At 25.3% G+C, this 27,822-nt stretch overlaps 6 protein-coding genes across 6 annotated transcripts; 2 read left to right on the forward strand and 4 right to left on the reverse strand.

Moving 5' to 3' along the window:
* Positions 1 to 107: 107 nt before the first annotated feature.
* Positions 108 to 5,000, reverse strand: LOC128958028 (follistatin-A-like). Its single transcript, XM_054303844.1, has 6 exons — positions 4,802 to 5,000; positions 4,245 to 4,367; positions 4,083 to 4,181; positions 3,406 to 3,630; positions 1,009 to 1,272; positions 108 to 202 (listed from the first exon to the last, which is right to left on the reverse strand). Exons 1-6 carry the CDS (start codon positions 4,998 to 5,000, stop codon positions 108 to 110), a joined length of 1,005 nt encoding a protein of 334 aa, XP_054159819.1.
* A 5,366-nt stretch (positions 5,001 to 10,366) lies between these two features.
* On the reverse strand, positions 10,367 to 12,377 carry LOC128958029 (angiogenic factor with G patch and FHA domains 1-like). Its single transcript, XM_054303845.1, has 7 exons — positions 11,848 to 12,377; positions 11,646 to 11,780; positions 11,446 to 11,575; positions 11,243 to 11,391; positions 10,706 to 11,175; positions 10,508 to 10,607; positions 10,367 to 10,423 (listed from the first exon to the last, which is right to left on the reverse strand). The coding sequence occupies exons 1-7, from the start codon at positions 12,289 to 12,291 to the stop codon at positions 10,367 to 10,369; spliced, it is 1,485 nt and encodes a 494-aa protein (XP_054159820.1). The 5' UTR covers positions 12,292 to 12,377.
* A 66-nt stretch (positions 12,378 to 12,443) lies between these two features.
* On the forward strand, positions 12,444 to 13,897 carry LOC128957444 (glutamate-rich WD repeat-containing protein 1-like). Its single transcript, XM_054303204.1, has one exon. It carries the CDS (start codon positions 12,545 to 12,547, stop codon positions 13,895 to 13,897), a length of 1,353 nt encoding a protein of 450 aa, XP_054159179.1. The 5' UTR covers positions 12,444 to 12,544.
* Positions 13,898 to 13,919: 22 nt separating this feature from the next.
* Positions 13,920 to 15,842, reverse strand: LOC128957445 (dual specificity mitogen-activated protein kinase kinase 6-like). Its single transcript, XM_054303205.1, has 6 exons — positions 15,576 to 15,842; positions 15,254 to 15,483; positions 15,096 to 15,184; positions 14,614 to 15,020; positions 14,399 to 14,549; positions 13,920 to 14,320 (listed from the first exon to the last, which is right to left on the reverse strand). Exons 1-6 carry the CDS (start codon positions 15,583 to 15,585, stop codon positions 14,200 to 14,202), a joined length of 1,008 nt encoding a protein of 335 aa, XP_054159180.1. The 5' UTR covers positions 15,586 to 15,842; the 3' UTR covers positions 13,920 to 14,199.
* A 627-nt stretch (positions 15,843 to 16,469) lies between these two features.
* On the forward strand, positions 16,470 to 17,327 carry LOC128958031 (THUMP domain-containing protein 1-like). Its single transcript, XM_054303846.1, has one exon. The coding sequence runs from the start codon at positions 16,509 to 16,511 to the stop codon at positions 17,325 to 17,327; it is 819 nt and encodes a 272-aa protein (XP_054159821.1). The 5' UTR covers positions 16,470 to 16,508.
* Positions 17,328 to 17,429: 102 nt separating this feature from the next.
* Positions 17,430 to 18,768, reverse strand: LOC128958639 (soluble calcium-activated nucleotidase 1-like). The gene has a single exon (XM_054304530.1). It carries the CDS (start codon positions 18,651 to 18,653, stop codon positions 17,454 to 17,456), a length of 1,200 nt encoding a protein of 399 aa, XP_054160505.1. The 5' UTR covers positions 18,654 to 18,768; the 3' UTR covers positions 17,430 to 17,453.
* Positions 18,769 to 27,822: the final 9,054 nt, after the last annotated feature.

The following is a 27,822-nucleotide window of genomic DNA, read 5'->3' on the forward strand; positions in this document are numbered from 1 at the left end:
TCACCTATGATTGTATTATTGCCGGTTTATAATTAAAATAAATATAAAATACATTTATAAAAATATCAATAACTCGGTTGTCATTATATTAATCACTTAATGGTTATTCATCTTTTGGCATCAAATTTGTCGTATTTGTTAATCTTGACGATGGCTTTCTTAAAAAACTTGTTGGGATCGTCTATCATATTAACCGTGAGTCCTAATTAAAAAAATCATAATACAAAATGATTTATTAATATTATTTATATCAATAAATAAGTACTAAAGTTGTTAAAAGTGTAATCAAAGAAATGAAAACTATTAATATGTTTTTATATATTATATATAAGTCTGTAAAAAATAATGAATAAGACATAAAAAGTTGGAATTATTAATAAAAGTGAATTTGTGTCCAACAGTATACAGACTAAGGTGTGTCAAACATTTCATTTGTATGGGACGGGCGTCTAGTATTTGCCGAGACTATCAACAGTATAACTGTTAGACCTGTCAATTGTTCGCCTTTAGGATCACAACCATTGACTGAGTTTAGAGATTAGGTAAAAAAGGAAAGAGCTTTCAATTGTTTAGGACGTGTACTGTAAATAGCATTTTAGGTTTGGCTCATGAATGCTAACACACAATAACTAGACGTATAAGACGTCGGTATACACGGTATGGTGCTATTTGTGTCTAGTGTGTGTGTGTGTGTGTGTGTGTGTGTGTGTGTGTGTGTGTGTGTGTGTGTGTGTGTGTGTGTGTGTGTGTGTGTGTTTGAACTATTGTAAACCTTAAAAGACTAATATAGAGGAAAACCGTACTAATATTGGAAATACTGTATTATGTTTGTCAAGTGTAAGTGTACTACAACTACCTTACACCTGCATTCAGCGATTAGTTATTAAAAAATTTATAGATAATTAATTTTAACATTGAACTATACATTGTTTTAATATAATATATGTATAATATAGATGTTTGTATGATTTTATATTGAAACTATATTAAGTAATTTTAAATGATTACCATCATATTGAGGACAGGGTCCACTGGACACCACGTATAAGTAATTGCCTGTATTACAACCCTCTTTCATCATTGAACACCAGTTCAAATAAGTCATATTATTTGAAGCGCATATCATTTTATTAGTCATTAAGTCCTGATTGATAGCCAAATGTTTGGGACAACCCATAGGACAGGTCACACATCTGGCCCCTCCACCGTTGACTCTATCAGTCAAACACTTTTTATTTTGACTACAAGTGATAGACTGACAGTTAGCTTCACCTGAAATTTTATTAAAATCTTTTTAATAAGTAAATAATTATAGAAATAAATCAATAATAGATATAAATGTTTATTTAAAAAAATACAAAAGAAAAATCAAGAAAGTCATCAAAGTTTAGTGAATGATAAAAAATATATAGTAATGTAAATATAATTTTTATGAATACAGACTAGACATATACTTTATATGGAATGACTTATTTATAAAACCAGACAAACAGACATTAAATAGTATAGTATATAACGTTTATTTAATAGTAAAATACCGGAGCTTTTTTGCATGCCTTTCAAATATGTCTGTCCTTCAATTTTATAAATTTATAACACTATGTACTGTACTTCTAGTTGGTATTCATTGTCATTGATGACATTCAAAATATAATAACTGCATAATTTATATCAATTAATTTTATTCATTTTTCCCCCATTATATAATTTGATAAAATGTTATAACTATCTATATATGTATCTTTAATAATAATATGTTCAATAAAAATAATTATTACTCAAAATATATGTCTAGTGTGCTAAACATATTTACAATTGAATATATTTGTAGGCAAATATAAATTACTGTACCTCTTTGACTGCAATTATTTTGAATATCTTTTTATATTACATTATATTAAACACATTTTTGTTACTATAAAATCTCAAAATTTTACATTATCCTATATAATAATTAAATATACATATATATATATATATATATATATATATATATATATATATATATATATATATATAATATAAATATATATATATATTAAAGTGTTTTATTATTTAAAAGTATATTTTATAAACTAAATTACTTAAAAATAATTAAAATTTGTAAAAGATCTCTGAACATTGAAAATGTGTTGAAATTTAATATATTAAATCTTAAAATATCAATTTTTGTTAATAACCACTGATAATAAATGTATAGTAGATATAGTGTAGATTTATTTATAAAATATATGATTTAATGCAATATTAATATATGAAATAAAATATAAGGTTATCAAAAATGATATATTTGGCAAATTGTATTAATAATTAACATTAAAATATTGTATATGCTTTGATTTGATTGCTATTTATAAAATGATATTAAAATTATCTTTAAGGTTGTTTTTTTAATTATAAGTTTTATTTGACACACTGTTATTAATTTTTAAAAAAATAAGTTTTTGATAATAATATGGAAATTTACTTTTTAGTTGATATGTTTGTTACTAGTGATGGAAATCAACATTTGCTATATATGCCATTAAAATGAGTGTTTAGATATAATTTAAAGTAATTTGTGGGGTTCACAAGTTATACGAGAATAAAATTATTATTTTTCATCAATTGCTAAATTGTCATTACGCCTAATGAGACAATAAATAATATAACATATTTGTAACGCTTGAGTATACTACTGTATATACAGAGTATTTTGTGGTGCGCTCAGGTATGTATGTGATTAGCCTTGAGCTGAGTTGAGAAACAAGGTTTAGATTATGTTAACATGTTTTTTGTATTATATGTCGATTTTTACATAAGATGTAACTTTACTATAGTATTATTAATGATAATAATAGGTGTCTTATGTTTGATCCCATTATACCTCTCATTCCAATACATATTATAAATGTTTGTCCTGTATTTGGCTCCATATATCAGATCAATCATATTGTATTGAAATTCATAGTTATTCACATAATCAACATTATGTATCACATGTCTATAGTCTGTATAAATTTTTATTTTTATTTTACTCCTTACAAGTCAGTCAACATTCATTCAATACTAATCTATAATATCAACAAAAATGTTTTGTTATTTTTGTTACATAAGTCATGCAATATATGAATTGATAAAAAAGTAACAAAACTAACGATAAATCAATGATTTAGTCATTTCTATAAAAACTAGTCATTCATTCAAATGCAATGAAGTGTTCTTTCAGGGGTTCAAACATCTCAATAAAAATTCAATAATAATACACTAAATTAATTATTTATAATAATAATACATTTAACATAACAATATTTATTATTTAATAATAAACACAATTAGTTTCTACAGTACTACTTAAATAATATAATAAAATATCACAATTTATAATTAAAATAATAATTTGTGATCCATGCAAATGATACATACGTTTGCAATGTCCTCTATAAGCCACTTGTATGGCTCTACCCGATAGACAGGCCTGTGTTTGCAAATGACAATAACTACTATATGTAATGTTATCGATACCACAAACTGGACGTGTATTGGCACTGATAGGTGGACAGTAATGTCTACACCTTACACAATGAGGTCTCAAATTTTGGTCTATTATACACGTCTTGTTTTCACTACAACCAACCCTATCGCATGACTCTTCAAATCAAAAGTATATAAATAACATAAAATTATTAAAATTTTTTGGATAAAAACTTTTTTAATTCTTAAATCAAAGCATATTTTAACCATTTATTTTTTAAATATTATAATATAATTTTGAGATATTAAAAACAAAAATATAAATAATAAAATTTCTTAAATATTAAAAATGAAATTAAAAATTGTAGTCAAATCATATATTGCTTCAATCATTCACGTATTATACATGTAATCAACTGCTTGTCTATATATTTATATAATATTATGATATTTTTAAATAGACGACAAACAAGATTCCTGTCTATTTAAAAATTGTAAGTTTTTTGCAATATTAGACAAAAAAATAATGCAAAATATCAATATAACCAAAGATTAAATTTTTCAAATAAAATTGTATTTAATGTGTGACACATATTATATAATTTATATCATACAATATGAAGACATACCCTCACAATTACCATAGTATTCAACGGTAAGAGTAGAATCCTTACGACATTTACGTTTTAATAGACGACAAATGTGACGATATGTTTGGCCATCACTTCCTTCAAATGCATCAAAATTTTAATATAAAATTTTATTTTATATATAATAAATAGTCAACTGACCACAAACCGGACCCATTTTCCTCTTACGTCGCGAGCATTTGGGAGCGCAAACACACTCGGGCTGACCATCTCTGTTAACCACACACTTTCTGCCGGCTTTACATTCAATACCATCACATGAGGCTATCATTGTATTAAATTTAATTCATATTAATTAATAGCTAATTACTGTATATTTAATATATTGAGGTTATTAATAGTTAAAATGTGTAAACCATTATAAATATACAGTTGTCTCAAATATAAATAATTTTATTAAACTTAAATTTTCTATAAAATATCACAACATTTTCAATGACCACTATTTGCATTTTTATAATGTATTTTACAAAAATTGTTAAAAATAATAAAAAAAACAACAAAGTGTTATTATACTAATTAATAATTATGATATTTTAAATTTATTGTACATAAAAAATAGAAGTTTTATTAGATAAGTATAGATAGTATAATTAGAGTAATTTATATTATTATTAAGTTTTATATATTGTATATTTTTGGAGATTTTGATAAAAGTTCTTAAAAATAATAAAAGTTTAGTTATTGATAAAACTTACCTTTACATGAGTTACAGGGAACGCCACCTCTCAAAGCTCGATAATAAAATAACTGTCCACCTTTGAGGTCCTCAGCACTGTAAGCGGTAGCACCGATACCTGAATTATGACTGTCCACACCATTACAACATTCATCTTCAGTGACTCCCGTCTTAAGCAATTCAGTGCACCGACCGTTTTTGGGCGAACTCCAACACATACCAGCTATAAGATTATCAAAAAAATAACAATTTTGTGAACGTATTTCTAGTTATAAATTAGGTGCAATAAAAACAATAAAAAAATTATGATTTTTTTAAAAATACGTATATTATTTTAAATTAAAATATATGTACAGTATAAATAGTGATATATTGTACATATATCATAACGTATATGCTAATATTATATTAATATAATGTAATGAATGAAATAATAAAATATACTGATTTACAAGTAGTGGGAGGATATAAATATTCATTGTTTGAAACTCAGGTATATATCATATGTCACTGTCAGTCAATATCTATGCCCTTACACACTGTCAATACAACTAAAGGGCTTACATTCACACACCCATTGGGTAAGACTAAGATTTATGTATTGGTTTTACTCTAAATTGTTAAGCTTTTATTATTATAATAAAAATCCAAATCTTGACACAAACATTATACTGGAAATAGAAAAAAAGATTTCAATTTCTAAACTTTTTGAAGAAAATGATATAATAGAAACCAAAGTACAATATAAACAGTTTGTTACAGAACTTACAGTTAAGGTTCAACAGACATCCGGACTTTGGCTAACTGTTCACTCATTTAGAGTTAACTTAGTTTATAGTTTCACAAATGGCACAAACATTACGATGTCTGGGTCTGGTCTGTCTCAATGGACAAAAAAAAAAGAGTCAGTCAGTCCCTAATAATGACATCATGAATGACCATATAGTGACCACAATAACTATTGTTAGACAAAGTGACCATGAGCATGACCATGACCGTGACACCACTGCTCAAACAATTTTGCCTTAAGGTCATAGTCACTATAACTGATCCAATCATTCAATTAATAGTCATGCATAATACAAACTATAATACAGTAGCTATAGTTAATAAACTTTTAAATATAATGCTTTAAAATTTAAAGTTTAAATATTTTATAACAATTATATAATAACTTCACATATTTTTAGTTTAATTAATAAAATAAAACAAATACTTGATCTAATTGTAGTAAATTACATATACATTGCATTAAAGTTAAGTAATAATCAAATGGGAAGCTCACAGACCTTGAAGTAGATAAAGATTGAGACAAAAGACAGTGTATTGAAAAGTCTTAAAAAATTATAATTTGTTTGACAATTGTTTTTTCCCAAGAATTGTATAACTGTTTATAAATTTGGAATTATTACATCTATTTGATTAACATTATCTTAATTTTAAAAAATTAAGATAATTTATATATATTTGAAGCAACTATTTATAATTAGTTTATTAAAACTCAATTTGTGTCAAAATATACGTTAATTTATATATTATTTATTTTTAAATTAATATGATAATGAAAAACTTAACTATTTTTAATAAATCAGATATTAATATTATGCAAACAAACAAATTTATAATAATATGATGGACTGAATATAAATATATGAAAATAGCGTGGGATTCAATTTATAGCATTTTTGTTATATAGATCACAGACTATGGGATTGTATGCTAAATATGATGTAAGACAAAGTCATTGTGTCAAAACATTTATAGAAAATTTGAGTTTATTTTAGACTTATATTTGTCTGCGGAAAAGATTTAGAAATTTAAATAAAGTTATTATCCATAATATTATCCATGAATTAGTACTAGTTTTCAAAATATGAATGACTCTTCTAATAGCTGTCTAATCACTGTTTACTACAATATGTTTCTTAAAATAGCTGATGTCTAACAAATAAAATCTATTGTTTTTACAAATAGTTAAAAATATGTTTTGCTAGACATATGACGGTATTAATCGAAACAAAAATATATGATTTTAGTATTTATTTCAAGAATTTTAAAAAATATTTTGTATTATAAACTGACGTCAGACTTAGAGTGCATAAAAAGTGATTTATTATTATATAATCTATGTTTAGTTATATATAATTATAGTAAATATATTTACAAAAAATATTTATATTACATTTAAAGTTATATATTTTATAAATTTACTATTCAAACTTGTATTACAGTACCTCTATTATAATTAGTAATATATAAATATAAGTTTATGATATACTGTATATAAAATTTGTTTTTATCATAACTTTCATAAATACTAATTCTATATTAGAACTTTATAATTATATTTACTAATATTATATTAAACTACATTTTATAATAAAATAAGTTATATATATATTTATATATATTATTTACTTAATAAGCCAAATAAAACATACCATCAACAAAATGATAAAAATTGCTCAAAAATAATAATAATGTAAATTGAGTAATAAATGAGGAATTCCTAGTAGTGATGGCAAAACGAGTCGGAGTGTCGCCAACATGACTGTACCAAACGGTAATGACTCTCATATGACGACCCATTGTATAGATGAGACACGACTTTAACCGAAAGTATATTGAAATGTTGTGTTGAGTGTAAGCTCTCAATACTTTATGAATCTTATAAATTCTTGCTTACGATTCTTTGGCAGAGAGTTTGACAAAAGTTTTTATTTTACTTTCTTATAGGAGTTTACAATAAGAGGCAGTGAATGTATAACACGTAAGCATTTGACAAAAGATTTTAAGCCAACTTTTGCACTAATAGTTTGTCTGTATTTTGAGAGCCAATAACTATAGCGAATCAATTGCAAGTTGTGGCGAACATATTTATATATATATAGAAAGAGAGAGAGAGAGAAGAGAGAAAGAGAGAGAGAGAAAGAGAGTTTGAAAACGAGCACAACCTTTACAACCTTGAAACAGGTGTATCATATCTAACCAAACTGTATATCTATTGCAAAGAAACACATCTACTTATAAAACAATCACTTTTTCAACTCTCTCTCTCTCTCTCTCTCTCTCTCTCTCTCTCTCTCTCTCTCTCGACTCACTCACTCACTTAGTTTAACCAAATGTGTGAACCACAAGAATATTGATGAAACAGATATCCATTTATTAAGCAAATATTGGCATCACTTTTACTTAGAAAATAAGTGAAAAATGTTAATTACACAGTGATTAGGGCAGTCCCTGTTTGGCTGTTATTATTGTGAAGTCTCTAAAATTATTATATTATTCAGAGAAACAATAAATATAAACATAAATAAAAATAGCTTTTAGGCCTTTACTCAATCCTATTTTTTTTGTCTATAGTTTGTCTCAAAAACTATTACTTTCGCTAAATTTCTTTGCCTTCAAGGATTAAAAACTAATGAGAGTTTCAAAAACTACAAAACAAATATTGTAAATATTATTGTTATTTCTTATATTTTCATTCAAAACTATTTTTCAGTTTAAATACATATATTTTCCACGAATACAAATATTTGTTATAATTTATAATTACATATATCAGTAAATATAAATTAATTTTTAATGTTTCGCTAATTTTAGGTTATAACTTATAAGTAGATCCTAATAGTGTTTATTGTGGTGTATATAAGTGAAACCAACAGTAATACAGTACAGTATAATGCAATGTCTAAAATTTTTATTAGATAAAAGTCAGAGTTTTAATATTAAATATTAGTTCAAATATATTATTAAAGCGTTTATTTTTTTGTTTTTTTTTTAAAAAAAGAGTATTAATTGTTTTTTATTAAAATGTTACCGTATTTCCTTGCATTTATCGCCATATGAATACAAGGAGATATGAAAAATAACATTTTCATACTGTAAAAACTCACATTTTTGTGGGGAAAAGCAAAAATGGGGGAATGTTAAACTGTAATGACAGATACTTAACAGTAATCTACTAAAAACTGTATTATTATTAAATAGATAACTATTATCGGTAATTAATTAGTTTATTACTTATAACAGTATTTAACAATAAATGACATATTTGTAACGTTTACAGTATTTTTATCAGTAATCAGTAAATAGATAGCATATTCCAAGGGTTTGGAACGATTAGAGACGTCCAAATACAAGGGGTGGKAAAACTTTTAAAATGTATAAAAATAGGGGTAAATTAAAATTAACAATCTATAGTTTCATGTGGTAAAAAACTCACATAATTTACCATGATTTATATATGGAGAGAAAATCGATAAGAATATTTTATTTTTATATATTTAATATTGGGTAGTGGACATAGGTTTCTTCGTTTTTATAGTACTTAAATTGACGTTATTTTTGAACGGGATATTGCAATTATAAAAAATTGATTTGTTTATTGTTGAATACTATAAATGTCTATATTTATAAATGTATGTTTATTTAATTGATAATTAATCTATAAAATTTATTATTGACCATTATATATATTTGAGATATTATAAAAAAAATTTGTTTTCAATTTGTTTTTATTTTATAATAGTTGTAATAGCAGTCTTTAAAAATCTGAATTATGTTTAATCTAAAGCTGTATCTGAGAAAAATGTTAAAATTTTTATGAATGGTTTCTACGAATTGATAAACAAGAAAGTATCAAAAATACAAAAACAATATTTTGACCATTTTAATAAAGATAAATTTAAAAATAAAAAACATTTAAATGTAAATATTTTAAGGTAATTTTGTGACATTGTTAATTTTCCAATTCTAATTCCTACTCTAAAGAAAAGTTAAATTGCATATTATTAAAACGAAAAACTTATGTCCACTACCCAATATAATCAGTGATTATATAAATTTTAATGAACAGTATTTATTAGAATCCTATATTTAAAAATGTTAACTATTTTTATGATTTATTGCTTTTGTTTTGCTTTATATCGATTATATGATATTTTTACTTTTAATGAGAATTTAAATCACTTTTCAAGTCAATTGAGGCTTTGGTTTAAAATTCTGAATATTTGTAAAGTTATTAATAAAATAACTGATTGTATTGTAAATATATTGTACAGTATATTAAAAGCAATTCTTTATCTATTTATCTATCAATTCATTTATATATAAAAATTGATATAAAGGTATAACAAGAATACCCTCAAAACTAATGTATAATATTTGTGCCTCTCTTTCGATGTTTTTAATAATAATTAATAGCTTTATTTTGTAGACTCCTTTCATTTACTTTTTTATTATTTTCCACGAAATGTGTTGCAATTGTTTCAAATTCATGTGAAATGTCGAAACATTAATCTTAATATTTATTCAAATTATCGTTTGTTTTAATTTAATAAATTATAAGTCATAAAAGTKAAAAGTTGATTGTATTTTATTTTATAATAAATAAATGAAATAACATTAAACACAAGTTTACTATCATTACTGTAAATAGTATTTCTTTATTATTTAAAAAAATAATTATTAAAAAGTAAATAAATTAATATTAATGAATGGTATTTATTATTTAAAAAATATTTTACAATAATTATTTTAATATATATATAAATATTAACTTTGTAAAAATTAGCTAATAAACTCAAATATCATTTTTATGTAATGATTGGCCATTACTGTTGTTAGTAATTACATTAACCTGTTTAAAAAAAAATAAAATCAACATAAGAATAAATATTGAAATATAATATCAATAAAATATAAGCCATAAAGTGGTAAATACCGGTTCAATTATGCCGTTTTCATGCTTTCCGAGTGCCTTTCCTCTCTTCCAACCCATCTTTTGCAACATTTGAAAACCTTTATTGGATTTCGATAGCGCACTAAATAACAACAATATACAGTATATATAAAACAAATAATTACCGGTAATCGCAAACAAAAAAAGATATAAATTATTGCTTTTTTGTTGAAAACATACGTATCGAGTGAAGTGCCGGCGGCTGTCTTTTCGTAAGGATTGTCACTTCCCTTCTCAATGCGTCTCATTTCTGCCCTATCCTTATAATTAGTGTTTACAATAACTGATACTTTTTGTTCACAATAGTCAACATTTTTAAGACCGTATTTCTTCTTAAGTAATTTTAATTGTTTTTTGTGATCTTTCTCTTTATCGGTCACTTCATAGTAATTGTTGCAATTATTTTGTTGATCTGACTTCAAGTTGGCCATTACGAGGCCGGGTTCGCATCGATCACAGGTCACATCTTTGCCGTAATGAATGTGCACTAATAACACACATTCACCAAATGTTATTTCGTCGCTATGTTTAACAATCATCTCTGTATTTGTCTCTAATTTCTCGCCATTAATAAACGTCCCGTTAGTACTGTTGAGATCTTTCATCATATAATTATTTAATTTGTAATCATATTTAATCTCAGCGTGAGTCTAGTCAAACAAAATAAATATAAAAATATAATACAGATAATTAATTTAATTTTAATTTAATACTAACCCGACTGACTGTTTCATCAGTGATCCAGACATCACAGTTGGCTTCGTTACCAATTTTAGCGCCCATACAAGTAACTAATAATAGACTACCGATATCTAAAGTTGATGACTGCTTCACAATCATCCTAACTAATGGTGGACTTAATTTAACTGTAATTATAATAGTAATTAATAATATTTTTTAAAAACAATAGTTATCATTACCATTATTACTGTCATCAGAATTGTCATCAGAACTGTCTTCCGAGTCTAATATTTCTCCTTCTTCTTCTTCAGAGGAAACATAGATTACTTCTAATTTTGTATCTTCTGTTTGTAAATCTTTCTTAATTTTCTATTATTAATAACAAACAAATATTAATATAATAAGAAATATCACTCAATATATTGAAAATCAAACTAACCTTTGCTTTGGGAGCTTTCAAAACATCTTTTTTGTCATTTTTCTGATTGAGTGAAGAATAAAAAATATACTCTTTTTTGTCGGAATCGTATTTATAATAGTTTTCAGAGTTCGGGTCATAAAAGAGATACGACTCCTAAAAGTGATTAACAAATTATATATTAATTAATGAAAAGATGACAACAATTATAAATATGTCGTACGGGATAGTAATACCATCCGGTGCTGCGGCTGTAATATGTTTTAGACTTTTCATCGTAAACATAGTCATTGTTGGCCACGACTTCCTGAGCTGTCTCGCGGACTAAATCACTGATTTTTGTATTCTTGTTTTGCGAGTTTTGTCGCCAATCGTTGCTTGAGTTCATCGGTTTCTGACAATTGATACAAACATTTAGTTGGCTATCAATTAATGTCAGATCCGTTTGTGTTGCGACCGAATTGGTCACACAATTGACAACATTTTCATGTAATAAAAGTTTAGCCGACAATAGCTTCAGCTCTTCTCTCAATTGGTTAATATCTTTCATTTGAATCTCTTTATCGTTGACTAGTGTTTCAATTGTTTTGTTCATTGTCTCCATCTCTGATGTCTTGTGTCTTAACTGTTGGTTAAGTGTTATCAACTTATCTGACTCTTGATCCATGTCTTCATATATGTGACAAAACAATGTGTTTAATATAAAAGTGATATCACTTTGAATTGCATTTCAATTCAATATTAAATATATTAATAGTTATTATTTATAGTTAAGTCTATTTACACAAAATATGTAATATATTTGGTTTCTATGGAAACTAATGTAAATATAACGACAAACACGTGCTTTAAATACCTTTAAGTGACCGACGATTTGGTTTACATTTCATTTGAAGTTTAGTTTTTATTATCAATTGAAAATGGCTAATGAATTTCAAAACGAAGACATAGACAGTGATGGTGACAGTGAAGGAGATAGTGATTCGGAAATGGAGACAATAGAAGGTGATGGACAACAACAGTTGGTTCGGCGGACATATATCCCGAAGACCATCAATGCTGACGAAGAACTGGATTTTGATGAAAGCGCTTATATTATGTACAGAAAGGCTCAAACAGAATATCCATGTCTTAGCTTTGATGTCGTTGAAGACACAATTGGTTCCGGTACTGAACGCTCTGATAATTATCCGCTGACCTGTTATTTAGTGGCCGGAACTCAATCGGGAAAAGAAGAAGGAAATAAAATACTTGTTCTTAAAATGTCTAATTTAAATAAAATTAAACAAAAAGACAATGAGGAAAGTGATGATGAAGATAGTGATGACAGTGATGACGAAGATGAAGCACAGCTTGATTTCATTCCCATTGATCACAGGGGTTGTGTTAATCGGATCCGTAGTACAACAATTAATGGCAAATGTCTTTGTGGTTCGTGGTCTGAGTCGGGAACTGTTTATCTCTGGGATTTCACACAAGCTTTAAACACTGTGGACGACTCGCTCCTCATTAATGAATATATGAAAAACAAAACTACAATTAAACCAATTTATAGTTTTAATGGACATCGTGTTGAAGGTTATGGTATTGATTGGTCTTCACTAACACCGGGATTTTTGGCTACCGGTGACTGTCGTAAGAATATATTTATTTGGAAACCAAAAGAAGGTGGTGTTTGGGCTGTTGACCAAAAGCCACTTCCTGGACATAAAGAATCAGTTGAAGACATACAATGGTCTCCGAGTGAAGCAAATGTCTTGGCCTCGTGTTCTGTGGATCAGTCAATCCGTATTTGGGATATTCGGGCACAACATTCAACAAGTTGTATGTTAACTGTTGATAAGGCACACGATTCAGATGTCAATGTTATTTCTTGGAATAAAACTGAAAAGACATTCATCGCTTCTGGAGGTGACGATGGAGTCATTAAAATATGGGATTTAAGACATTTCAAATCGAAATCACCGAAACCTATTGCATCATTCAAACACCATTTATCGCATATAACTTCAGTTGAATGGCATCCAACTGATGGAACAGTTTTTGCCGCTTCAGGAGATGACAATCAATTAACACTTTGGGATTTAGCGGTAGAAAAAGATAATGAAAATGAAACGCAAGAACAAGAGTTAAATCAATTGCCGCCACAGTTGTTGTTCATACATCAGGGACAACAAGAAGTTAAGGAAATTCATTGGCACAAACAAATACCCGGACTCATCATCAGCACAGCATCTAATGGTATCGATTTGTTCACAACTATAAGTGTATAATAAATTCAAATTAAAACTTAAAAACTCGGTTAACATTTTTATTTTGTATTTAAACATGATTTGAAACTAATTTGAATAAAACATGGATTTACTGTATAATGAAATATGTATAGTAAAAGCAAACTTAAGTTTTTCAATAAACTAATGATTAAAAAACAAAAATCAAAATCTAATCATTAATGCGAATAATGATAGACTTTAATGTCAAACATAACACACTTTGCATATAACTGGTTAAAAAAGGCACTCAATTTGTAACTTTGCGTTGAATGCCATAAAATTACAATAAAATTCAATTAACATTAAGTTGAGTCCAATATTTTGCTTACAAATTCCGATATATCTTTCGTCTCATTTTCTGTGATAAATGGGTGTAATATAAGTTTGTTATAATTGGGTCTCATTTCATAATCTCGTTGAAGACTGTAAAAAACAATTCAATTTGTATATATCGTAATATTTATTACTTATTATAATTCCAACCATCAGTTCCATACATACCATTGTTCAATAAAACTCTCGAAATCTTTGGAGAACCTATTAGGTGGTAGTCTTGGAGGATCGTCTTGACAAATACGCTTCAATTGTTCAAAGAGGTTCTTAGACTCAGGAAATGGATATTTGCCAATTGCTAACTCTAACATTGAAATACCTAATCACACAACAAATCAATGCAAAACAATGAAATGTCAATTTTATTATAATTGAAAACAAACCTAAACTCCAAACATCGGATCTGATATCATATCCCCGACGTTGTGGGTCTGGATTTATTCTTTCGGGTGCCATATATGGTTTACATCCCGCTTCAAATGTCTGTGCAATCGAATTGACTAAATGTCCGGATATACCGAAATCGCATAACTTAACTGATCCGTTACGACTAATCAAAATATTTGATGGCTTTACGTCTCTGTGGATAATTTTGATTCCGTGCAGATATTGAAGTGCTTTCACTATACACGACCCGATTTTTCCTAATATTGACTCCGGTATGGCGTTCTCGTTGGTCGGGATGTCAACTCTTGTGTATGCCTTTCGATAAAATTTATCCAAAGAGGAGTCCATTATCTCCATAAACAGCCAAAGATCGCCTTCAGAAAAGATAGCGCCGTAAAATTCACTGCAATCAAGACATCAATGTTTAGTAAAAGTAATTGCATTTAACAACCAATCAATCAATCAATCAATAGCTAACACAATGTTAGGACAACCGGCAGAGTTGACCAAAACATTCATATCCATCAACAGACGTCTCTGTTCTTGAACTATGTTTTGACTGATTCTCTATAAAAATAAGCAAAAATAATAATATTTGTTATGATATTTAATACGAGAAATTCAATCTTTATTTACTTTGACAGCCATTTCAAAACCGGTTGGTTTGTGGCGAACCCTTTCAACGATACCGTAAGCGCCGCGACCTAACTCTTGAAGAGTCTCTATATTGATCTCAGGATCGATGTCTATGTCTTTGTCATTAATATGAATTGTAGTCTTATTGTCTAAGTTATCGGGAGGTGTGACAGGAGGAGGGGGTGAATCATTGATTGGCCCTAATCTTGGCGGCCGTTTCGGTAGCTTAGCTAAAAAATGGACACATATTTGCATTAATTCAATCAATATATTCACACAATAGACAACATTTGCATTAAAAGTGATAATCATTTGGTTATACCTCCAGACATTTGGCTCAAGTGGCAGATTAATCACAATTGCTGTTTGCAAAGTCTGGACCAATTGATCCCAAGATAACAATCAGTCAAATGAGTTAAGACTATGAATCACAACAATTGACAACAATTGACAACAATTGACAACAATTGACAACTCATTCAATAATTCATTCATTCATTCATTCATTGAGTCTATTATTAAGGGTTCGACACTTGTGTTCAATCAATGAATGCTTTGAATAATGTGTCGACAAAAACAAAACTCTGAGTCATAAGCATTACGTTAATCGACGTAATATTTAATACACTATTGCTTTAGTAATACTTAGAATTGACATTCAATACAAACACTATAGTATTAATACTATTAATACTGTATATTAAAAATATATTTAATAGAAATACTACACTATTTAGTAGTCTATTGTGGGGTCAATGGGACTATTCATTGCATAGTTGACCGTAAATTGTGTTCATTTGTTAATTAATACTACATTTTGCAAACTATAATAATTTATAATTATAATTATAATTTGTTTTATTTTTTAAATTATTCATCTCATTATAAAGTTTTAGTATTTCAAAGACATTATATAAGATATAATTTATTATTATTGAAAAAACCCGAAATAAAATCAAATGAAAATTATACAAAAAAATGTTTTCGGTTTTGGATTTTGAGATAAACTTGAAAACCCAAACCGTTTGAGTGAATACTCTAAGAAACTGTATATTGGTTTGCAGTATATGTCATAACAAACACGTGTTTTGCTGTTATCGTAATAATAATAATAATAATAATTTTATTTACAGTTATTTGAATGAATTTATTAACTAATGAAATATATTATATGATATATAATATGATATTTATAACCAAATGATATCATAGACTTATTTTGTGGTTTATTTCAAGACATCCAATAAATGTAAAGATGAGTGAATCAAACGGCAAACGCAAGAAAAACTATTATAAATCAAATAAGAAATCGAAGTATTCTTCTGGTTCTTCGGGACACCTTTGCGATGGTGTCAATGGATTTATGGTTACCTGTAATTTCAAAGAATACGGCTGTCTTCACGAGTCTTACAATCTGTTCAATGAGTTTGCAGATAAAGTCTACGGAAACTATAGTCCCGATAATACCACCGATGACTTAAATAATGATAACAAACAAGACGTTAATGACATCGAGAAAGCCATTAAAAATGAGGTCAATTTGATGACAACACAGAAGAAACGTTTCCAACAAATGATAACTAAATGTAATAATGTTTTGTTTATTAAATCAAATGACAAATCTGTGGATCCTTTAGTGATAACATCGGAAATATTAAAAGAAATCGAAACAAATGGCAAACAATTAACTAAACAATTGCTTAGATTAATACCAATTGTGATTACATTTAAGACAATTTGTAGTAATTTTGATGAAATTGTTGAAAATTATTTAGAAAAAGAACCGAAAGAGTTGTTGACTTTTATGGTTCAGTGCAAAGTCAGAAACAATAGTGATGTTAAAAGACAACAAATGATCGACAAAGTGGTAGCTGTTGTCAAACGGGTCAGACCGGAGTGGAAGACGGACTTTACAGACCCCAAGTTGACCATCAATTTGGAGATTTTAAACAAAATATGTTGTCTTTCATTATTAAAGGATTACAATAAATATTGTAAATATAATTTGATTGAATTCTCTAAGAAATGTCTAAAACAGTTGACAACCGATAATAAACAATTGGATGAAAAATAATCAATAATTTGTTTAATATTTTTTTGTTAATAAATTAATTGCATTATAAAAATGTTGAAAAATGTATACAAAAATTGTATTATCATTTTAATTGACGACTAGTCCTAAATATACCATAAAATCCTATCAAATGAATTCCAGTCCTTCGTATTTATAATTTCCTATCAATTGTTCCGTTAATAAGATCTTGCCTTCAATTGTAAACACCATTATATAAGTCCGCACTAAACCATTGTCCTCTTCACTCTTGAGCGCCACAATCACTCGGTCTTTAGTATTGGGAATGAATTTAAACGACGAGAAGCCGTGTGTCGGCAAAACACCGCCAATAGTTTTGATCTGAACATCAGTGAAGTCGTTATTAGAGATTAACATAATATTAGATCCCTTTCTTTCGTCCTCTTTTTCATTGTATTTAGTGGACGAAACTCTACGGGGAAGGAAAAACCACTTTTGATGGACATGACTCCAGAAGGCAGACTCATGAATGACATAACCGGGATATTTAATACCACACGAAGACATGAGTGACAGATAATGTTGTCTCCAGTTGTGGTGATGCACTTGACCCGTAACTGATATTGTTTTAATCCATTGAGGATTATAGTTAAGGATTTCTCCCGAAGTGGACGTCCATTCTTTGCCGAGTCCGCCCACATATAGTGTCTGGTCTTTGACTGAAAGCCACTCACATTTAAAACTGTGTGCAGTATTGCCGTCGCCGTCATTGAGTATAACCCATGGAATGGCAATATCGTCGCGAATGTGGTACACAATACCCGTGCGATCATCACATGAATATAGTTTACCATTAAATACAATTAGTTCCGACAACTCCATAGATCGGCCCTCAGAGGCCAGACTGGAGCGTAAGCTTATAGACTTCTTATCCCATTTAATTTCAACAACTTCTTCATTTGGATAATATATGAGATATCCTTTCAATAGATAACTAATCCATAAATTTTGATGACTATCGATGTGTGAATCGGTATCCAAATCGGTTGTAATTGCAATTCTGTAGCGAATCTTTTCATTGGCCAAGTATTCGGGTTTGGAGAGCGGGTACGTGTCATTGTAGGACACTTTAAGACCGCAATCTCGGTGTTGATGCACGTGTTCGTGTCCGTGATCGTCATCGAGGTTCACGTATTGACGGGTGTCACTATAAGTGACCCGACTCTTGGGCACCAATGAGTACAATATGAAGAGGACAACAACACCGGCCACCGATACGACGGTTACAAACTGTGACTGCAATCGTAATGTATTGTTGGTCACCGTATATGATATGGGAGTTCGGACTGCTTTACGCCAATCACTCATCACTTGTCGATCACTTCCAATACTTCCCAAACACTTGAATCACAAACAAATCTCAACATTCATTGCATTCAATATTTGTTTCACTATTTGTCTGTTTTATCAACAAAATAATTAAGACTTTAAAAACATTTTTATAACAAAATTAATATTTAATGAGATTATTATTATTAACATTAAAAAAACATTTAAATGAATATACAATAAATATTTTATAAAAATAAATGTCAACTAATTAACTAAAATATCAAATAAATCAACAATTGATGGTTTGATTAATCACTGAATATTTGCCGTAAAAATAGTGACACAAACAATGAATCCATACTATTATAGACCAATAGATGGCAAACTATTTATCAAAAATACAAATGTAATCATAATTAAGGATTTGATGTATTATAATGAGGCCAACAATGATATTATAATAAATTATTAGAAATATAATATTAATATTTGTTTTTACTTAACAATATTATTAGACAAAATGGGTTATAAAATATAATAAAATTAATGCAAATTAGATAGTTGTCTAAAACTTTCTTAATTGTTTCTAAATGTTTCAATTTATGTTATATTACAGTATATACCATATTATTAAAAAATATTTTGAATTAAACATATTTTAAATGATTATAATTAATTATGTTTACACATATAAATATATTTAGAAAAATATATAATTTATCGTGAATTAGTAACATTAAAAGTTTTTAAAAAACATTATATGAAAGTACTGTTTTTATCATTTAATATTTCTTAAAATATAGAAAGTTATAACTAAAAAGTAAAACTAAAAAATATATCACATATTAAGTAATACTGAATAAATATATGATTTTATCAAATTAATATACTGTAGTAGTTATATAGTAGAGAGTGACAGTCAGTATAAGTTATAATGTATATTATAATGTATATTATAAGCCCAATCTTTAAGTATAACTCACATTATTACACCTAAAATAAACACTTTATGCCCTAATTTTCTGTTTATAAATCTATTCCTTCATTATGTATATATATATTAATTAATAAATAATTAAATCATAATTTTTTCTAATAATGAATAAAAATATATTTTTAAAAGTTAAAGTCATTCTTACATTATTTTCATGATATGATAAAATAATTAATTTAATAAAATAGTTTTATATAAATATATCAATAAAATATGATTTTATTAATATTTAAAGACTGTTCACCTATTTTTACTGTTTGTATTTTAATAAAAATATATACTGTAAGTCAGTAAATATAAGATTATAATAGCAATCTATAATATTAATTATATTTTTTCAGGGTTGCGAAAGGGGGGGTAGGGGGTAAGGYCCTCCATTTTTTCAGAAATATAATGATATGTTTTTATTTTATAAATTTATAATAATTGTTTATGCTTATTAATAAACAATTTGATTTGTATTTTTCAGATTTTATAATAATTACTAATTAACTTAACTAAATTACAATTTAATTTTTTAAGACGTAATAATAAATACAGTACATTATTGATAATTTTAAAATAGCAACATTGTAAATAATTAAATAGTAAAAGGAAGTAATTATAGTAGTTTTTACCTTATATATAATATATTTATATTTTATGTAAAACTTCATTTTTTAATATTGTACAAATAATATTATTAGTTTGAGAATATATTTTATGAATCTTAAAAAATTAACTGAATGAATWTTTATGAAATTTATGTGAGAATTTATGTAGAATTTATTGGTTATTTATAGGCAATTTATAGGCAATATTAAAGAAATTTATTGAAAACTTATTAGGAATTTATTGGGAATTTACTCAAATTTGGCAAAAATTGTCGTTTAAAAAGCAATAAAAAATTTTCACCCCACCCTATACCCTCAAGCTTTTTCGAGATTTTTACAATTTTACCTCCCCCTATACCCCCCCGAGATCGAAAACCTTCCGCAACCCTGATTTTTTATTCCTTTAATTTGAAATTGGATTATAATTCAAATCTTCATAAATGAAACTTTTTGTATTTACACATTATTTTTTACATGATTTGTTAGATAAAAATATTTTTTTAGATAATTAATATTGAATATTATAGTTATTTTATTATATAATGTTTTTTATTTGATTGTAATTTACTGATTTGTTTTATTAGATTTGTTTTCATGGTTTTTACTGTAATAAAATAGTATGAAATAACAAATAAATAAAAATATTTATAAGATATTTATTATACAGTATACTGTATATAATAATAATTATAATAATAAAATTTGTATTTAAAATCAAGTTTATTTTATAAGATTAATAAAGACTAAATGAGTGAAAATATTATAACAATATATATACTATACATTATATAGTCTATAATAGATGGTTAATTTTTAAAAATAAATGACAATTAAAATATTTAATTTAAAGTTATTTTTACTGTATTTATTATATATATATTCCAAATTAAAACTTATTATATAAATGTAAATAATTATTGCATTTTTTAATTTTATAATATAAATCTATTAATTTTAGAATTATATTAAATAATAAAATATTATTAATGCTTACATGTATTTATCATATTATTACATTACATGGTTGCATTGAATATATAATTAAAACATTACTATTATATACAATGAACTAGTATAATTATTTTTTAATTCTAGTTTATTATTTTAAATTTATTAAATGTGATTACTTAAAATGTACAATAATAATGTATAATAATAATAATAATATTGCAATTTCTATTTGACTTAAAACTGTTTTATTTATACTAGAATTTAAATTGTGATGAAACGGATACACAACATTTAATTATATTTTTGTGATAATAATTGTAATTATATCTATTTTTATGAATATATTCATTATTGTTTTAATTATATTTATATTTTACAATACATAATATATATACTTATACTTATGTATAAGTTACTTATATATAAATATTATTATATATTTTATTGACGTTTTATTAACTAAATATATTAAGTTGGTATATATATATATAGTAAGCTATTATATTAAGTTTTATAAAGTAAAATTAAAATAAAATTTAAGTAAATTACATTTAAATAGTATGTAAATTATTTTTTTTGAGTTTTTGAATAAATTATTTTTTACTTTTTAAAATTTTTAATAGTAGATCACTTTATCTTTTTTTAAATAGATTACCTTTTAATTTGATTACCGGTCAAACATTCATATAATATGAGTATTGTCTCAATCGGACACATGTATTATATTTAATATATATAACTAATATATAACTAATCAGGGTTGCGAAAGGGGGGGTATGGGGGTAAGGCCATCTTACCCCCCTGAGCTCGAGATTTTTAGGTTTTACCCCCCTGGCCTAAAGTCAAAAAGTTAGGGGGCCCCAATTTCAAAAATTTGGGAAAAATTGTCGTTTAAAAATGCAATAAAAATTGTTCACCCCCCTATACCCCCCCCCCTGAGATCGAAAACCTTTCGCAACCCTGATAACTAATATATATAACTCATTTGCATAATAAGATGCCAAACTATTTGTAGTTTATAAATGGCATTATTTATAGAAATCCATTAAAGTTTATACAATGGTTTAGTTTTTTCTAAATATTATGAATTTGATATAAACTAAAACATAGATAATAAAGTATTAATTTTTTATTTGTCAGTTTTAACAATTCATGGCATTTCTAATTTGTTGAATAATTTTATTAATCACATCCTATTATATTTAATAAATTCGTTAAATTCCAGGAAAATATTATCTTTATATTTAAAGCATGAAATCAACTTATGTGTGCATCAATACAGTAAATATATACAATATATATATATGAAATACGTTTGGTATCAGACCATGTAATTAGTATAAGTAAGACCTTTCAAAGTACCTGTAAAAACAAAATAAATTTTAAATATATAATATTTGTGTAAACAGACAAACAAAATAGAAAGTTTGAAAATCACGTTTTCATTTAAAAAACATTATAATAAGTATTGTGACGAATCCATGGATATGAATATTGTATAAGTATTTTACAATTTATGTTGTCATATAAGGTTTGAGACTCGTATTTGACTCTCTCTCTCTCTCTCTCTCTCTCTCTCTCTCTCTCTCTCTCTCTTTATCTATCTATCTATCTATCTATCTATCTATCTATCTATCTATCTCTCTTAAAATTTACATGAATTAAATATTTTAGATAAAATTTATTGAAAAGACAAATTAATACATAATAATATTTAAAATATTATATTATTTTGTTATAATTTTAATACTTTCACTAAATTAGTATTTTTATCTTAAAAGATATCCAAAGAATTAATGCTTATTTATTAAAACTTATGTATAAATGTGAAAATATTAATAAAATAAATTATAATTTAATATATACTATAGAAATATATACAGTACTTTATACAGTATTTATTTTAAAACATAATTTAAGCAATTGAATTCATTTTATCAAACATGAATTTTTAAGTGATAAAAAGCAAAATTTGTAATAATATTGTAATAAAATAACAATGTTAAAATCGTGATCTCAATACAAAACAGTTTATTAGTTAAAACAAAAAATAAATATTTAAAAAAGTTTATATAATTTTTAATTATTTGCCGCATTTTGTATAACATAATTCTAGATTTCTCTAATTTGTTGATTAATTTTGTTTAATTTGTGTAGTCTTTAATAAATTACATCTTTAATAATTATATTTAAGTGTTAAATACAATAGTTATGAGTAGATAATTTCAGACCAATTCAATAGAAACGAAAATTAAACTATAATTAAGTATTATTAAAGATTATAATATATGAAACAATTATAAATAAAATATAAATAAATAAAAATAATATAAAAATGTCCAAAATGTCATAAAACACGTAAAAATAAAAATGCTATTTAAATAATTAAATATTGCATTTAATCTAAGTTTTTTACAATAATAGTGTAATAATACTATGAATCATAAATTATTATTATTATTATTATCATTTTTTACAATTTTTATTTTATTAAAATCACTTGTAAATACATAGCATAATTGCATTTAAAAATATTAAAATGAAAATTTCTTTCTACTGAAACAATATAAAAACGCGGAAAATCATTTAACTATTATTTGTTAAATGTTTGAAATAAATATATTTTTTGAGTTACAACAAAATGTGAATAGATGTTTAGCATGTTTAAACCATAGTTATAAATCATTTTTTTTAAAATTAAAATTGATTGTCATTAAAGTTTTTGCAATAGCGTATTATATCAATAAATTTGAGTTTATTTATCTTTAAAGTATTAATGTTTTTTGTACTGTATTTACAAGTTCTATAAATATTACAGTATTTTAATCAACAGATAATCTACAGTAATATACTGTACTATATGTATAGTTAAGCATTTTTTAAGTCTACAACATTTATAAAATAAAATATTTAATAAAATGAGTTGAATTCAAATCTATCAATATTACAATATTTGAATTTATATCTCAATTGAAAAAAATGTATAATAATTTGATAACAACTCATCACGAAATAGTTTGAATATTGTTTCATAATTACATTATTTTATATTCTCTTTTAATAAAAAAAATGATTGTTTTAATTATATAACAATAAATCATTTTTTAAAACAAATACAGTGCAAAAATTATACCATTATATACAATCTATTGGCATCATCTTTGAATTCAATTAATTTTATTACAATTTTATTCAATAAAAATAATAACATAAATTAATGTTATTACTCAATAAATGATTAATATTGTGAGGGTTTTTGGGGAATATTCACTTAAAGTATGTTTTATATAACAGTATAAAATACTAATGTAATAATTGTTTAAATTTTTTTTTGTTTTTTTTTAAATTAAATGGTTTTGTAAATCAAAAGTCATAGATGCATATTTATCATATATATATATCTTTAATAATAAATAATAAAAAGAGACCCCAAAAATCTTTTCTAAACTATAATATAATATAACTCATGTAATTGATTAAACATAGATTTTTATAATATAATGATAAATCAAAACATCATTTGGTCTCATTTTTATATAGTATTAGGACTACAACGTTGTATTTGATTTAATAGATGTGTGTTTCATCTCAATTAGTAATGAAAGGGCTGATGACAAGCATAACCTTAACAAACAAATGTATGTTTTAACAATAGTAATTGTGATAATAAATAATAAAAGAGATTATTATTTACGATAAATAATAGAAAAAACAGTTAATTTTATAATGTTATGCTTCAAATGATTTGATGTCAAATATTTTTACTTTCAAAAATATTTTTAAAAACAACTAAACCATACAATTATATGATACAAACAAAAATTGTATTTTAGATTATATTATTTTTTTTAAATGAAGGTTTGTCTAAAAAAACTTTCACTCTTTATGAGTGAATAATTATACTGTACTTTAGTTTCAATGCTTAATGAAAATATTTATATAATGAAATCATTTAATAACAATGAATTCATTAAAATTTAAAATGTAGGCAAATATAAACGTAAATTAATATTCATATATTGTCTCTTAAAAATATTGTAATAATCCTATTTTGATTTCAATTACATGTAAATAATAATTATTGAATTTTATGGATAAATTGACTATTTATACATTTAATTACAGGTACATATAATTGTGTATATATGACACAAAAAAAATATTATTTCTAATAAATTATTGAAAGAGAAAATCTTCACGATTTAATAGGTAATTATACATAAAAGAGCTATAAGTATAAAAAAATGGTTTTCATTTAAATACAAAAAAACTTACTGTATATTGTATAATGAGGTCATCATTAAAATAAAGTCTTTTATAATATTTATAATAATAATAACGAGTATTGTATTATGAATATGTGAAAGTAATGTAAAAGTTATGTCAAAAATAGAAATCAATTAAAAAATGTATGTTTTTTAATTGTTTGGGTGTTTATTATTATGTTTGCTATGCATAAAATGTTATGTTAAACATACTGTATATGGCATAAAACAAAGCAATTTATTATATGAAAGCATTCAAATGCTTTTTATTAATAATTTTATTTTTAAAAATTAAAGACAAAAATTGCATTTTAAATAAATGTTTTAACAAATATAACTTAAGTTATAGGAAGGTAGTAGTGATATGTATTGGTGTCGCCCCTGACCTAATACATACCTAATACAGGGCTGTTTCCTTTAAGACAACTTTACACTAATATATCAGTCAATTAGTGTTTATTTGAAAAAAATACAATTTAACTAATCAAACATTTTTATAGAAAATTTTACAGGAAATTTAGACATATTTAATGACAAACAAATCAAAATACATTTATATTCCTGTCTATAATATAACTATATTAATAGTATATGCAGCAGTAATAATATATTATTATATTATATTATTTTTAATATATAATGTATAACATACTGTATAACTTATATGTATATTAAGTAATTTATATATATTATCGTATTATATTATAGTATAAATCTAATTGTTATTTATAAATATAATAATAAAAATTATTATTTAGAAGTGTATATTCAAGGGCTGATACTGTACTTAAGATATTTTAGATTAATATTATCTACTCTTTCATGTTTACCCATTCATAACAGTGTTATTAAATTTAGCGACAAAACATATATCCAACCAAAAACTCTAAATATATTACTTTATTGTTGAAGTTTTGTAATATTTTATATAAAATTTTGCAATTATAAGCCATTATAAAAAATATTCTTATTTTGCCTCAATTAATGTTTGCTTAGCAAATATAAATGCTTTTGTATATAAAACCACATTGAATTGAAATTTTTTTTTGTCAGTCAATTATAATTAACAGTTTTATTTCTAACTGTTATTAAAAATAAGTAATTGTTTATACATAAAACATAGAAATTATTTGACAACTTTACAGACATTATTTTTTATATAATACAATCTTATGTAATAAATAATTACTTTTAAAATTATTATGAGTTTTAAATAAAATTTAGCTATTTCTCACAAACAATAAGATTGCTTTATTTTGCACAAAATAAAGACAATAAATTATTGTGTGTTTGTATCGCTGTGTTTATATTATAAAAGTCATTAAAATAAAAAGTGTCTAAAAATTAAGCAAACTTTCAAATAAGTCGAGTTTGTTTTTAAAAAATTGTTTAAAAATAATAACTTCAGTGAAGTTTTGAAAACATTAATAATAACAAAAGGATTTTTGTTAATAATAATCACTAAGATTTATATAACAGAAATTTTTAAGCTTATTAATCTATTAAAACTATTTTAATGTATAAAAAATTATCGTAAAAAGCTATGAATAAAAAATATATTATTGTATTTAAAGTTTTATACTATTAATTTTAATTGAAAAGTGAATTTGAAATTTGTCTATATATTAGTATATAAAAGTAACTGTAAGAATAAGTTGTAAATAATTGTGAAATTACTTTAATAAATGACATAAAAGTGGCATTTATTTAAAACTATTGATAAAAGCTATAAAAGTTGTGTACAATACTGGAAATTGTTTTGTTTAGTCAAACGCTTGGATATTATAGTGTAGTGTTGTTTTTGGTGGAGATGTGGGTCGTCTAACATTGGATGTGTTGTCCTCTTTAAGAAGGATCGCTCTTTTCTCTACTCGTATTCGTTGTATTACTTCCTTTGCTGTTATAGAGAGGACTGGTATGTACTGTATGTGCGTGAGTCTCATCAGTCGACCCACTGACCCAACACAGGCTCAACGACTCATAACTCTTGAGCACTAACTTAAAGGAAGACGAGGTAGTGATTGCAATATACATACAAACAATACATCAGAATATATCAGTCTATAGTATTCACTATAAACTGAAATCAAACTTTTTTTGGCTGTTTGTGTGTCTGTATTGTTAAAGTCGTGATATGAGAGACAGTAATCCTATAGTGGGTCTCACTCTGCAACCCATTGACAACTGTATTGTACTCTTTCATCCAATCTTTCAATAAGTTTATTCAATCAAATGTAATTGTTTTCTTATACAACAATTATATTAATTTTTATTATTTTATATATCTATTTTTAATTGGATTCTTAAACAGTTTGGATTATCACCAAAAATTCAAGACAACAGTGGGTGATATTTTTCAACAAACATTGTACCAAAAATGTGAATTTTAAACGAGATTCTCA

This window comes from Oppia nitens, unplaced genomic scaffold (assembly GCF_028296485.1).
Source record: "Oppia nitens isolate AA-2021 unplaced genomic scaffold, nextdenovo-longstitch-racon4-pilon3 scaffold3_pilon_pilon_pilon, whole genome shotgun sequence".
NCBI classification, from domain to species: Eukaryota; Metazoa; Arthropoda; class Arachnida; order Sarcoptiformes; family Oppiidae; genus Oppia; species Oppia nitens.